This window comes from Chiloscyllium plagiosum, unplaced genomic scaffold (assembly GCF_037043375.1).
Source record: "Chiloscyllium plagiosum isolate Xiang-an unplaced genomic scaffold, Cpla_swu_hap1 HiC_scaffold_3, whole genome shotgun sequence".
Classification (NCBI taxonomy): domain Eukaryota; kingdom Metazoa; phylum Chordata; class Chondrichthyes; order Orectolobiformes; family Hemiscylliidae; genus Chiloscyllium; species Chiloscyllium plagiosum.
Genome location: NW_028270141.1, coordinates 93,981,189 through 93,995,540, shown reverse-complemented (window position 1 = coordinate 93,995,540; position 14,352 = coordinate 93,981,189). Strand labels below are relative to the sequence as shown.

The following is a 14,352-nucleotide window of genomic DNA, read 5'->3' as shown; positions in this document are numbered from 1 at the left end:
ACTTTTAGTGCAGCATTTCTTCCATCTTCACAGTTTACAATTCAGTATTTTACAAAGAAACTACATTTAACCTACATCTTGTGAATTTCTAATTGAAAATATTTCTGAGGTAACTAGAGTTACCTTGTTTCTTAATGTTGTATTTTAATAAAGACTCTTAGAAGTGATTCCTTGTTAAATTTGGCATTGGAAAGAAATGTTGTTGTTTTTCTTGGATATACAGTCAGAACATTGTCTAAACTCTCGCAGTCAAAGTGATACAGTTTGACAATTTTAGAATCAGAATTAGGTTTATTGTCACATATACTCTCATGAGTGCAGTGAAAAATAAACAAGTTGCCACTTACAATACGATCCTAGGTAGAAAGGTACCTAGGTACAGATTCCTCAGTACAAATTCTTGGGAAAAATTAGAAAAATAAAGAAATAGAATGTCCAGCTTTATAGGCCTTCTAAGCCAGTCCACCTTAGGTACAAAAGTACAAAGTCATAGGAATAAATTAGAAAAACAAAGAAATAAAAAGTTCAGAATAATAGTCTTTCCAACCCAGTCTGTGCTGATCCTCGCCTCCAGTCCACATTTTCCCTCACCTCCAGGCCAGGCCAGCCCTTACCTCCAGGCCAAGCCAGCCCTCACCTCCAGGCCAAGCCAGCCCTCACCTCCAGACCACAGCAGCCCTCACCTCCGGACTCACCTCGAGGTCAGGACTCCGCTCTGCATTCACCTCGAGGCCGGGAGTCCATGCTGAGGCTGAGAGACCTTGATGACTTCGCTCGAGGCTCAAGCTCAGGACGTAAAAAGAAAGGAGGGAAAAAAAACATGAAAAGAGGAGAAAAACAGAAACAGATAGAGCAGATGAGCTCCAGCTGAGGAGTCCTGCTTCTCCGCCATCATGTTAGCAAGGAATCTTACCGATTTACTTATCCTGCCCAGAGAAATTGAAGATTGGTGTAGCTTTCATACCTGAACGTCAAGCAAATATTGTTCTGCAGAAAGATGACAGGGGTCTTCATAATCAACCAGTGTGCTCACACCTGGTGTTATGGTTCATTTGAACTGAGCTCAACAATTGTGGAACATGTCAGTTGTAAGTGTGTACTTGGTCCCCGAGTGATCGGGTGAGAAAAGCAACTCACTTAGTCATGCTGAGTTTGCAAGTCATAAAATTCTAGATCCATTCTTTGTCTCTCTTAAATCAGTTGACCTTTGGTGCTGTACATATGTCCTTACTAACTCTGGACTAAAACAAGAGAAAGTTAAGATTGTTCCTGGTCCTCGTCACTATCTAGTGACTCCCGCTGGAAAACATGTTGATCAGAGTTGACTGTTGATATAACCATGAAGATAAGCCACTTGGGCAACATCCCCGAAAGGCTCCAGGCATCAGTGGAACCAGATAGCAACGAGAGAGGACAGAAGAATATGGTAGATATGGGGAAAATGTACTCACGAGGAAACATCTATTCAATTGGAAAACTGAAAATAAATACTGCCAAATTTAAATTTGTCAGACACTTCTTTTTAAATGAAGTTTCAAAAAAAATCCTGCAAGCATCTTAGATCTGGGTATGTGCCATCCTGTAAGCAGACACTGTTAAGGTGCCACCAAATACAACAACTAAACCAGCACTGTTTTTGAACCTATAATCAAAAGTAACTTTTAAAACAAAATGTTTTGGGCTGGCACACATGCTTTGATTCTTTGGTTGGAAACACAGAAGCAATGTGTGCAGTTCTCATGGATTTCGTATCATTCCTCTCCCTCCTATCATCTGTTGCTGGCATTCAGTTCCACAGTAAAAGTCACACTTCACTACCTCTCCCTGTTCTTCATGTGTGAACAACTTTATTGTGAGGAGCATTATAACCAACCTGATTCTGTCCTTCCTTCATTGCCCACATCCTCCAATGGGGCTTTGCTGAATAAGCATCCGGAGATCTGGATTGGGGCATGAAGCCAGACTGCAGTCCTCATTTGAAAACAATATGTTTAATGCTTATTTTCCTATTTCACTTGTAGATTGCTTTTTCTTATGAAGGAACACTACAGTCAGTAGCGTTCTGTGTTTCTTTACTTCTCTGCCAAGACCAAATCAACTGATATCTCTGATAAGAGGCGAAAGTGAGGACTGCAGATGCTCGAGATTAGAGTCAAGATTAGAGTGGTATTGGAAATGCACATCAGCTCAGGCAGCATCCGAGGAGCAGAAAAATCGACGTTTCGGGCAGGAGCCCTTCATCAGGAATGATCCCTGATGAAGGGCTGCTGCCCGAAATATCAGTTTTCCTGCTCAGATGCTGCCTGACCTGCTGTGCGTTTCCAGCACCACTCTAATCTTGACTGATATCTGTGATACACTAAGAAGTTATATATGCATTTGCTTGTTGTCAACTTTTTCCACCTAACCCAGTGAAGTTGCTGCTGCAGTATCACTGCTGGGATAGTGTCATTAAATTATAGTCAGTTTAGTTAGGTTGTTCCCATATAAATATGCTCATTGGAATCTACAGTTGAAATAGAAAAATAAGAAAAAAAAAGACTTTAAATGGGGGCTGCAAAATGTCTTCATGCCCTGATCCAATTAATCTGCTGCTTCTAATCAAATTATACCTGAAGATTGTACTTTCTTACTTGGTTTCCTGTCTTTTTGTCTTACACTCATCAGAACAATGCTCAAGAATGCCAATTTAAGTGGGACACCAACATTTATACTGGAGGAGAATGCTGATTGGTTGACAAGTGGACTCTGACTGGTAGAGGCATTATGAAGGATAATGCACCACTTGATAATTGAAATGGAAGTCAAATCAGCTCACATTCCTCAATTTCCACATTGAGAAATTGACCAGGGCTTTTCTGCTACTGCAAACATGCCTTCAATTGTCAGTGTACATCTCGGGATTCCAGTGGTTTTCTGCTATAAGTTTGGCAAGACTAAAAGCTTCAGCAAACTTTGTATTTCCTTCAATATTACAGAAGCAATATTATTACAGATTCCACTTGCTGATTGGCCTTTTTTTTTGCACATCAAGTAATTCCTGATTATTTAACATATGACTTATTTTCTTTATTTTACTATAGGTACACGAATGGTGAGCCCTGCGGCCTTACGAAAGCTGCTTCAATTCTGTAAGGAGCTCTGTCTTCTAGACATTTCCTTCTGTTCTCAGATTGATAGTCGGGTGGTTCAAGAGCTCAGTGCCAACTTCCCAAATGTGTCAATTAAGAAGAGTTACACCCAGTGACCAACCTTACTGTATCCCAAATGATTAATCAGCTCTCTAGTCCTGTTTTGGTTTTTGGGGTTTAACAAAATGAATCTTAAGCTGAATTCCTTCACTATTTGGCACCATTCCTACATCAGAGTCCTTTGTCCTGGGAAGGTGCCAAAAGGTGTGATTATTGCAATCATTTAGAGTTGATCTGGGCTCTCTGAACTAAATTAATGATGACAATGAGTTAAAGTAGAGGTTTACAAAGAGCCAAACATGTGTCTTTCTAATAAGTCAATAAGTACATCAAGGTAATGCAAGGTAAATAGATTATCCTTAACTGTGTTCCTATGATAATTGCTTTAATAAATGAGTAAAATTAAAAGATAACTAAGAAACCTATTTTTTTCTCCCAAACATATATTTTTGAATGTGCAAGATTATATCACGCTGTTTACAGAAGCTCAACTTAGTGGAATGGTTCAGAGTAGAACTGATATCAAGGTGATTAGACAGAAGTAGGTGTATTGTTTGGAAGCTTGAATTGAGACTCTGTTTTGCATTTTGATATTTACTTTGTTCACTGAGCAGCGTATATCAAAGAATTGTATTCTTGCTACAAAACACATTGCACGTTATTGTGCTGAAGGTGAAATATTTGATGTATCACCAACTGTCCCTCAAATTGAGGATGAAGTCTACTCAGGGTCATGAGTTTCTCCCATGGGTCTGTATGTGACTGAGCTGGCTGGTTTTGACGGATCTTTGGGCTCATGGGACAGGACGTCCGAGGGGCAGTAAGATCCAGAGTGCAGGACTTGTTTCGATTTGCTCCGTTCTCTGCTGCCATTCTGCCTTGTCATTAAAGTCTTGGAACTTGAAGCCTGACGTGGCTTGACGGACAGGTTATCTCCTTACAGAGTGATTTGTAGCCCTCCCCGTCATGAAGGTCAATGCTGCCACACTTCCCTTAAGAGTGTCTTTGAAGCTTTCCCTTTTTTCTCCTCTGGAATGTGTACTTGAGCATTAAATTGGTATGGTCTGACTTTTAACCTATTTTTGAAGAAAGTTTTAGAATTTTGATGTTTCTCATGTTACTGTCACAGTAATTCACATATCCTTGTACAAAAAGCTATGTGGTGAGATGGAATGTTGTTAGAAAATAAATTTATGCATGATACAGTTTTCTTTGTTAGTACTTCAATGTAATTAAGTTTAATGTTCTTTATCTTTAATGTAGGTGTAAAACACAATGTAGGATTAAACTACAAGGCGTTTAAGTTAAAGATATGACCTTAAAGCAAGCTGAAATGTACTATTTAAAATGTTTCTATTTTGATTTCCTACATTTCATTTTGATGATTAGTGAAAATATGCTTTGCAGTAGATAAGAGTTCTTCGAATCTGACTGCTATACAAAATTATAGTTATACTAGCACTTGTTAAAACAAGACTAATATGGATTTTAAAAGAAAGGTTAAGTCAGGAGCCATTTACTGTGGATGCTGGAAATCTGAACTAAAAGCAGAAAAGTGCTTGAATTACTTAGAAAGTCAAGCATCATTTTGTGGAGAGAGAAACAGAGTTGCGTTTCAGATCAATAATGAAAGGTCATGAAAACGAGTTTCTGTTTCCACAGATGCTGCTGGCTGCATTTTAAAGCATGTGCTGTTTTTATTCAAGCTTAGATTAGGGATTATTTATCAGATTTACATGAATGTATATTTAGTTTAAAAAAACAGGTTTTCATTGAATATGTGCTTATTTGCACAATAAATTAGATAAACTTTAAATATTTTATAATATATGTTCGGTCAACTTTCTTCTGTGTAAATCTTCTAAATTTGCATAGAATCCTCAAATTCAAGGATACCTCTGAATGAAAAGAAAATAATAATCCAATTTCAGATCAGCTCATGATAACCTTTCTGTTTACAATCCCTGTTGTTTTTTTTTCAGGTAGGCTTCTTCTAGTCTGACATCTGTTGTCACTGTGAATGATAATATTGTTCCTGTGTACTTAGTGTCTGAAAGTGCTCACACAAGTGAATTAAGACTGCAATCATGCAACAGCAGGTTTATGAAGAAATAAACTGAAATTGATTTCTGAGAAATTCAAAATAAAAGTGTATTGGTATTTAGATGACTCACCAAAGTCACGTTATAATGGCTTTAAAAGTAGTGATAAAAGTAAATGTTGGGATTTATACAATATTTTTAAATTGCTTGACCTTAAACTCTCAAAGCAGGTTCAAATATGTATATAATGATTAAAAACATTGAACTGTGAAAAACCTTCCTGTACTATTAATGAGTAAATATTTGTTCACAATGCTAATAAGATATTGCCACCAAAATGATTATAACTTGCTTTTAAAAAATAATAGGAATGAAGAATTGTAGAAGATCCATGCTTTGTTACCAAAATAATATGCATCTGTCTGTACTAACCATGCTGTCAATGGAAATGAAGGATATGGATATTTAAACAAGAGTCTTCTGCATCCATTTTGCATAAAGTATGATTTGAAATACTTTGTAAAGTTATTTGAATGTTAAACAATTTATTTTGGAAATCTGTTTCGTTTGTGCAAAATATTGGACTAAGTCTATTCTCTAAGCCAAGGCAGTATGTGTTGTTGACAGCTAGGACTTTGCCAGACCTTCATTTTGCATTAACAAAAGTAAAAAACAAGTTTCTACTGTTGGATTTGAAACAAATAATTAGCATTAATTTATTTGTTTTCTCAGATCAATAAGTCCCCCTCCCCCAACCCTCATGTGCAAAGTTTACAGTGTGTAGGTGACAAAATAAAGAATCTATAATAATCAGGATGCTGAGTTTAATCCTACAAATGCTTAAGCACCCTATGACATTGAAATGAACACGTTTTCTAATGTATTGGTAGAAAGAGATGTTATGAAAATATTATTCCTTTGTCCAACCTTGGAAATCACTGCTGCATTAAAGAAATATTTTGGAGAAAGCTCTTTTTAAAATTTGTAAGGTAAAAGTCTGTAAGATAAATCATTTTTAATTCTAGCACTTCATTGGATCCTGTTTAAAAAAAACTTTACATTCATAATTAGAGAATCTTAATGTTGACCTTAAATGCTGTCATTTAGATTCTTTTTTTTGTCAAATAACAGACAGTAAACTACTCTAGAGTTGTCTCTTTGACTTCACATTTTTGTTGTTTGTTCAGCTTTATGTATGAACCAGTGAAGTGATTCACATGAAAGCAAGAGAGAAGATAAATTTTGTCAAATACATGTATGGTGTTTGTATTTTGTGGTGCCTGCTTATGTACAGCAATGGTCAATGAGCTCCGGATCTGAAGGTTTGAAGTTGACAAATTAGCTTTTCCTAATTAACTGAAAGGAAGTAAATCTGTTGGGAATTTGGGAGATTGAAGGGGATATAGTGAGAGGTATCTCCTAGACTGTTTGAGCATAGGGGTTTCATGTTCAGATTGCAAAGAAGTCAAAACTGCAAAAAGATTAAAAATTAACAGAAGACTTCAAATGTACTGCAGATTTAGACATTGTAGGGTTTTATTTGTTGTCAGAATTCCAAAACTTTGGGCAGTTCCTCGTTAATGTTCTGATTCACCAGCACAACTTGGTAATAAATGATGAAATTAAGACATTTTCTTCATGGTGTTGTAATCTAAACTTTCGCAAGGTGACTGACACTCTGCAGGAAAGTCAGTGTAACACATGTTAACAGGGCCGTGGGGTGCTTTTCAACAGAAAACCTGCTGGCTGTCCATCTCAACGACCTGACCATCTGCCTTTGGTTGGATGAGCCACAAAGTTACAGGGTTGTTGGAAATCATACAAAAGTTTTCTTACCCTCCCAGCTAGAGAAACAATTCATAAAAGTGGAGAAAAATGAAAAAAAGGAAGATGAGTTGTCACAAAAGCTGCATTTTTAAGCATTTCTAAAATTAAAGTGCAATGTTTTCTTGAATTTTAGTTTACATTAGATTACATTACATGAGTGTATGCATTTTGTAGCAACAGACAATTGATTTTTTGACACAATAACTTGTGCCACATGTTAACAAATCTGGTTTTGATGAATTGTATTTTTGAAGGCTTGAGATAATGTAGAACCATCCCTCTAATTTTTGACGTAAAAGAATGCTTGTGTTTGATGCTTTGAAAAGTAATTATTTTTATAAACATTTCTTGTGTTAATAAAATTTTTCAATGCTATAATCTAATTATATGGGTGCTATTTATTATTCCAGGGGTGAAGCTTCACACTTTTCCACTCACTGCTTTGCAGTTGTAATTACTAATTGTGACCTTGATTGTGAAGCTTCATGCTGCCTGATATTAAATGCAGTCAGTGTACCTCATTAAATGGAGGTACTTTGATCAATAATGGCAGATAGATATTGGAAAAATAGTTACCAAGATTGTTTACTTCTGAATGAATGACAAAGGACTCATTCAGAAGTTGACAACTGCCATGATCGGAAGCTTTAAAGTAGGTTTAAAATTATAGGCATACAATACTGCAGTTAATTCTCTGCTGTCAACGCAAATAAATTTCAAACATACTGGCATACCTTGGCTCCCAATGTCGGGACCAAAGCAATTCCTGAGCCTGCACAGATGGATGGAGAGACCGTAGGGGCAATTTTGCTGGCAGAGGCTGCCAATACTTTAAGGGGATGCCAGCAAGACATTAATTAAGGACAGTGGTCCACCCCTTTGAGCTGCCAGTACAGTCAGATGGCCGGCAGCCTTGCACTCTTGGCAGTGCCAACATTCTGGTGAGCCTCTGTGGAAGCTGCAAAGAGGACAGTGCACTTTCGCTTGAAGTGCCCATGAAGGGTTAATAAGTGGAAAATAGATGTTCAGGTGCCCGGCAGACTGGCCTTGATACTGAGAGGGGAGAACCCTCAGGCAACATCTAAACTGCTGTACGACCGCAGAACCTTTGAAAAAGAATCCACTCCTCATGAAGCTCCTCATTGAAACTGAGGCTTGTAGAGTTGCCGTTAACAGCCCGATGAATTGGCCAACCTCCTCCTATTGGGTTGTGTTCCCACCTTGGGTGATATTTTTCTGAAAGTGTGAACACATTGGGCTTCCTTTGGTGCCCTCTGCAGCTATTTTACCACGTCTCAGCCTGTCTCCAAAGGCTGGTCAAACAGTGACCTCACTGCCTCAAAAGTGGAATCATAACTCGGTTCAAGGTATTATGGCAGTAAAATGGGAAGCTGGGCACTAAAATTGGTCAGACAGTCCATTGGATCAACTGGTCTCTTTCTTAGCTTGCTAAAATATATTTTTAATGTTATGAAAACATATCTATTTCTGTTCTCATTCTGAAACATTAAGGATATTTTTTCTGCCTCAGCACTGGGAAGGATCAGTACATCCATAGTATACTGTGTCCATGTCCACACTTATCTTTTTTCCCTGTCCAAAGTCAAACACTTGTGCTTTCCTGCATTGATTTTCCTCTGGCTGGCCTTTGTTCCTGCTCTGGTTTCTGATACTATCATCTTTATCGAGCAATAACAACTAGAAGATATGCAGATCCATTGGAAATGTTTATGTTAATATTTTAAGCATAACTTGGAGATGGGGTGGGTGAGGCAGTGGGAGCCGTTAGCATGTTACCTTACCCTGCCAAGCCCTTCAACCAACTTCTGAGGTGCATCCTAACCATAGCTCCAGACAAAAGAAGTCAGAAATGCCTCTTCCTAATTTAACTAAGAGCCATGTTCTGCTTCCAATTCCAAGCCTCTTTTGGGGGAAAGTCTACAACTTCATAAAAGTGGCAAAGACCCAAAGCAAGAGATTTTCTACCCTGGTGTTTCTTAGAGAAAAAAAGTCAGGAACATTGACACTTTAAAATTTTCTACAGCTTAGTCTGTATGCATCTTCAGTCAGGTACAGCACACTATTATAATAGTGAAATACTGTGGATGATGGAAATCTAAAAGCTGGAAATGCTCAGCAGATCAGACAGTGTTTGTGAAGAGAGCTTATGCTTTCTGTTATTGAAACTGACCTGGTGAAAGGTTATTGAGCTGAAAAGTGAAATGTGTTTCTCTTCACATTTGTGAAGAGCCAGACAAACTGAGTATTTCTAGAATTTTCTGTTTTTATTTCATACAATTTCCTGTTGGGGAAAATGAAACAATCAAACTCCAGCACAGATGTGTTAACTGTATTTTATACCCTAAAACTATTTGTCTTTAGTTGGTGGTGGCATGCAAACATTTGGTCCAAAAATATTGAGATCTTAATGTCATAAAATACATTGGAATGGTAATATATAAAGGGCAGAGAGGCAAGAGTTTTTCAAGGATGCCTGGGAAAATGTTTATGATTAATATATTCTGGCTCAGTGAGGAAATAGCATTACAGAATCTGGTTCTGGGAATGAGCTGGTTAAAATGGATCAGTAACAAGTGGGAACATTTATGTAATAGTGCTGGCCATAGTATCATAACGTTTAGGTTAGAAGTGACAAGAGCCAATCTAAATTAAAAATACTTGATTGGTGGAAGAGCAATTTCAGTAGTGTGCGAAGAGGTCTGATCCAAGTCATTAGAATCAAACATTGAACAACAGATTGTTTTTAGATAGAGCTAAGGTACAGTCAAGGTGCATTTCCTTGAGATTGAAAGATAGACAATCAGTTCCAGAGCTCCCTGGATGATGGAGCAGTGATAACACACACATGAGAGATATCAGTTTGAAAATGAGTACGAACGATGCTGAATATAGGAAATTCAGAGTGCAGATATAAAATGAAAATTAGAGAGGCAACAAGACTGAAAAATGCCCAGTAGCTAATATCAAAGGGAATCTAACTTTCTTTTCAGGCATATCAATGACAAAGTGTAGAAAAGGGAGAGGTAGGCTGATTAAGAATTGAAAAAGAAATATGCATGGCGGAAAAGAACATGGTTGAGGCATAAAGTGCATATTTTATGTCTTTACTAAGAAAGAAAATGGTACTAAAATCATAATTATAGTGGAAGTAGTTGATGATATGGGCTAAAAACAATAGGGTGTTAGAAAGGCTAGCTGAAATTAAAATTGATAAGTCATCAAAACCAATGGAAGCCAGAGGAAATGTATCCAAGGTTACTAACGGAAGTAAGGGAAGAAATTGTGGAGGCTGGAACTTTGCTTTGTAGATATTGGGATGTTTGCAAAGGATTGGAGAATTGTAAGTTCATACCTTTGATCAAAAAGAGTGAATGATCATCTTATCAACTATAGTCCAGTCTATTTATCTCAATGATGGGAAAGCAATAACTCAGGACACAATTGATGGATATTTCGTCATGTGAGAATCAAATAGAGAAAGCCAATTTGTTAAAAACAAAGTATATTTAACTAATTTGATTGAGAGTCTTGATGAGGTAACAGGGTTGATAAAGATAATGTGGCGCACAGTGACTTCCACATGGCATTTGATAAAGTGCTATGTAATGGGTTTGGGTAGGTACGTAATGAAGTTCCCCATGTGACTCCTTGATCTAGATGAATGACATAAATGTGTGTGTATAAGGAACAAATTCAAAATTCGCAGATGACACAAAATTTGGAAGCTTTGTGAACTACAAAGAGGATTGTGATACACACCAGGAGGATATAGGATGATTAAATGTGTTAATATGTGGTTGATGAACATTTGTGCAGAGAATTGTAATACAGTTTAACAGGAAGAGCAAAGAGGCAATGCAACGTTGAAGGATGTAATTCTGAAGTGATTGCAGGAATGTAAAAAATGGGTAGGGCAGATTGTATGAGTAGGTAGGAAATATTAGACTCCTGGGCTCTGTAAACAGGGATATAGAGTACACAAGTAAGAAAAACATAGTGTGCTTTTATAAGTAACTGGTTTATCCTCAACTGGAGGGCAATTCTGGGCACCAGACTTCAGGAAAGACATGAAGTCTTTAGTATTCAGAAAGAATTTACCAGATTCCTGGGATGAGGGACTTCATTTATGTGAAAAATTTGGAGAATCTGGAATTGTCTTTGAAGAAAAGGATGAGAGGAACTTTGGTAGAGGTGTTCAAAAAAATAAGCGACCAGATTGCGTGAAAGGGAAAAAGGAAAATCTTTGACAGAAAGGGTCACAAGCCAGTGGACACTGATATAAGGTGAAAGCAAATGAACTAAAGGCAACTTGAGGTGAGTCTTGTACAGTAAATGGAAAGGCATTTTGAAATGTATTGTTAAGAGTTTATGATGAAAGTAAATTTAACTGGGGCTATCAAAAGAGAATTGAATAAGATCTTAAAACAATATCAGTTGTCATGCTACAGAAAATAGGTAAGGATTGAGACTAAGAGATCTGCTCTTGAAAGGCAATGGCACAATCAAGAGGGACCAAGTTGAGTTGTTTGCTGCTGAAACGTAGAATGGGTATAATGTGATTGAATATGGGTATGCTTATTCTGCCCTCTCTGTTGTGACGTTTAACTACTGGCAGCAGTTCAGATGTATGGAACGCTACCCAGGGCTGGTGGATGCTGCTGGTACTGCAACTACCTGCTCAATTAAATGCCCCTCACCACCAAGTTTGTCCATGGTGGTGGGCATTAAATTCAATCCATTAACTCCATTTTTCTTTCTCTCCCCAGATGTTGCCAGGTCTGCTGGGTGTTTGCAGCACACTTTGTTTTCATATTAGCTCTTCCACTTTGCTCTCTTAAAACCTCAATTTAAGGAATGAGTAGTAACTTCTTGGCCTTTTGTATATCCTGTGTTAATTGATTTTTTTCCTCAATCACTTATAAGACATAGGAGTTGGAGTAGGCCATTCAGTCCATCAAGTCTGCGGATCATTCAAATAGATCATGGCTGATCTGATAATCTTCAACTTTCCACTCTCCTACCATTACCTCATAACCGTTGATTACTGATTAAAACTCTCTCAGGCTTGAATACACTCTATAATCCTGCATTCTGTGGTAAAGAATTCCACAGATTCACAACCCTCTGAGAAAAGAAATTCCACCTCACCTCTACTGTAAATATGAGACCTTCATTTTGAGGTTATGCCCTCTGCTTCTGTACACACCTACACAGGGAATCAATCTTTCTGCATCAACCATTTCAAGTCCCCTAAGCATCTTCTATGTTTCAATAAAGTTGCCTCTCATTCTTCCAGGTTTCAATGAGTAGAGGTTTAATTTCTCCTGCCAAACCGTTTTGCCATTCCTGGCATAAGCCTAGTCAACCTTTTCTAATCTGCCTCCATTTCCAGTATATATTTCCTTAGACAAGGGGCTCAAAACAACTCACAGTATTCTAGCTGTGATATGATTAGTGCCTTGTATAATTTTAATAAAACCTCCCAATATTTATACACCATTCTCTTTGAAATAAAGGCAACCATCCGACTTGCCTTCCTATTACCCACTCAATGAACTTGGATGCTATCTTTTTGTGAATCATGCATCAGTAGTCTCAAATCCATATTTTCCATATCTTTCTGCAGTATTTTGCAATTTAACTGATATTCAAGTCATCTATTCTTCCTGCCAAATGCTTAATTTTGCTTTTTTTTCCACATTTTATTATATTCTACCTGTTAAGTTTTTGGTTATTCACTTAACCTGACTGTATCCCTCTGCCGACTCTTTGTGGCATCCTCACCACTTGCCTTCCCACTTATTTTTGTGTCATCAACAAACTTGGCTATAGTACATTAACCTTCCTCATCCAAGTCATTAACACGTGTTATACATAATTGTCACCCCAGAGCTAATCCCTGCAGCACTTCACTATTTACAGGTTGCCATCCTGAAAACGTCCTCTGATCCCAACTCTCTATCTTCTATTGATTTTTCAATCCTCTATCCATACTAACATACTACCTCCAACACCATGGACTATTATCTTATTAAGTATCTTAATATGTGGTACCTTATCAAGTGACTTCTGAAAATCCAAATATATTATTTCCAACATAATTTCTAAGCCCTACCTGGACAGTTAATTCTCCTGTTTTGAGTCCATTTATTGTAACCTCAAATTAAATTGCACCTTAACTGGTCACTGACCAAGGCTCATTTAAATAAAATAAGCTCCTGTAGCTTCAATGTATGTACAAAATAACCAGTTGATGCCTTGCAGGAGATATCTTCACCTATTTCAATGCATTTGCTAACCAAACCAGCCAGCTGAATGCCAGTGAGACAACACTTAACATTTAAGTAAACTGTTCAGAAGTTATCCAGTGCCGTCAATACATTCGCAGAACTGCCTGTTGAATTCTGGGTATTTAGTATTAGGAGCCACATGATTAGAAAATACAATTATCTGAGTAGCAAAGCCAAAAATATATCTAAATAGCAAATAGCAATTCACCATGGAGAGGTGGACTTCAAAACAGCAACAGAAAAAAAAAATACACATTATCTTACTGAGAAAACATGTAGGTTTGGAAGCTAAGTTTTTGAATAAATTGGGACAACATGGAATCCACTTTGCCTTATGACACATTCTGTACTGCCCACTGCCAAGAAAAGGGAGAGCTAAGAGTTAAACCCAAATCTGTAGATGGAAAATTCTGATGGAGGCTGTTAATGTTCCTGCAGATGCAAATTAATCTAAACTGTCACATGGGAAGTGGCATTTTGCTGTTTCCTACAGTATGTATATTTCCCAAAGGTTTTGTTTTTTTAAAGCTTTTAAATGGAACAGTGTTTTGCCCCAAAATAAATAGATATAATTATCTCCATTTGTATTTCGAGAGCACCCAGTCAAATTTAATAACCGTTAACTTCAGAGTTGTATATGTGTGTTGTAGGGAGAAAGAATGCTTTCTATCACTGAGAGCAAACTGCAGAGAGCAACTTGTAACCCACTTGCAAAGAACATAATTGTAATAAAGTCTAGATGCGAGGGGAAATGAATAAAATGTTGTAATTATTATAAACAAAATAAAATCACATGCTGTCTCTAGCCAATATGAATTGGTCATTTTTGTTATATTTTGTTATAAATGAAGACTAATTGATGTGAATTTAATATTTGAAAAAATAATAGAAATCAGATTTATTTTGGTGATCGTATATATTCCATTTGTTTGGAACATAATTTTGGGAAAAAAAGAAAATGCCTGAACATTTCTTCCAAAA

At 37.2% G+C, this 14,352-nt stretch overlaps 1 protein-coding gene across 2 annotated transcripts in view; it reads left to right on the top strand.

Annotated features, from left to right (window-relative positions):
- Positions 1-7,438, top strand: part of fbxl4 (F-box and leucine-rich repeat protein 4) — a 110,804-nt gene extending 103,366 nt beyond the window's left edge. Inside the window, exons 8-9 of one of the 2 annotated variants that reach the window (XM_087981537.1) lie at positions 3,084-3,131; positions 5,174-7,438. In XM_087981537.1, the coding sequence (XP_087837663.1) occupies positions 3,084-3,131; positions 5,174-5,193 (68 nt within the window). In that variant the 3' untranslated portion in view covers positions 5,194-7,438. Of the gene's footprint in view, positions 1-3,083 lie in introns of both variants that reach the window. The other variant, XM_043685479.2, reaches the window with a different exon arrangement.
- Positions 7,439-14,352: the final 6,914 nt, after the last annotated feature.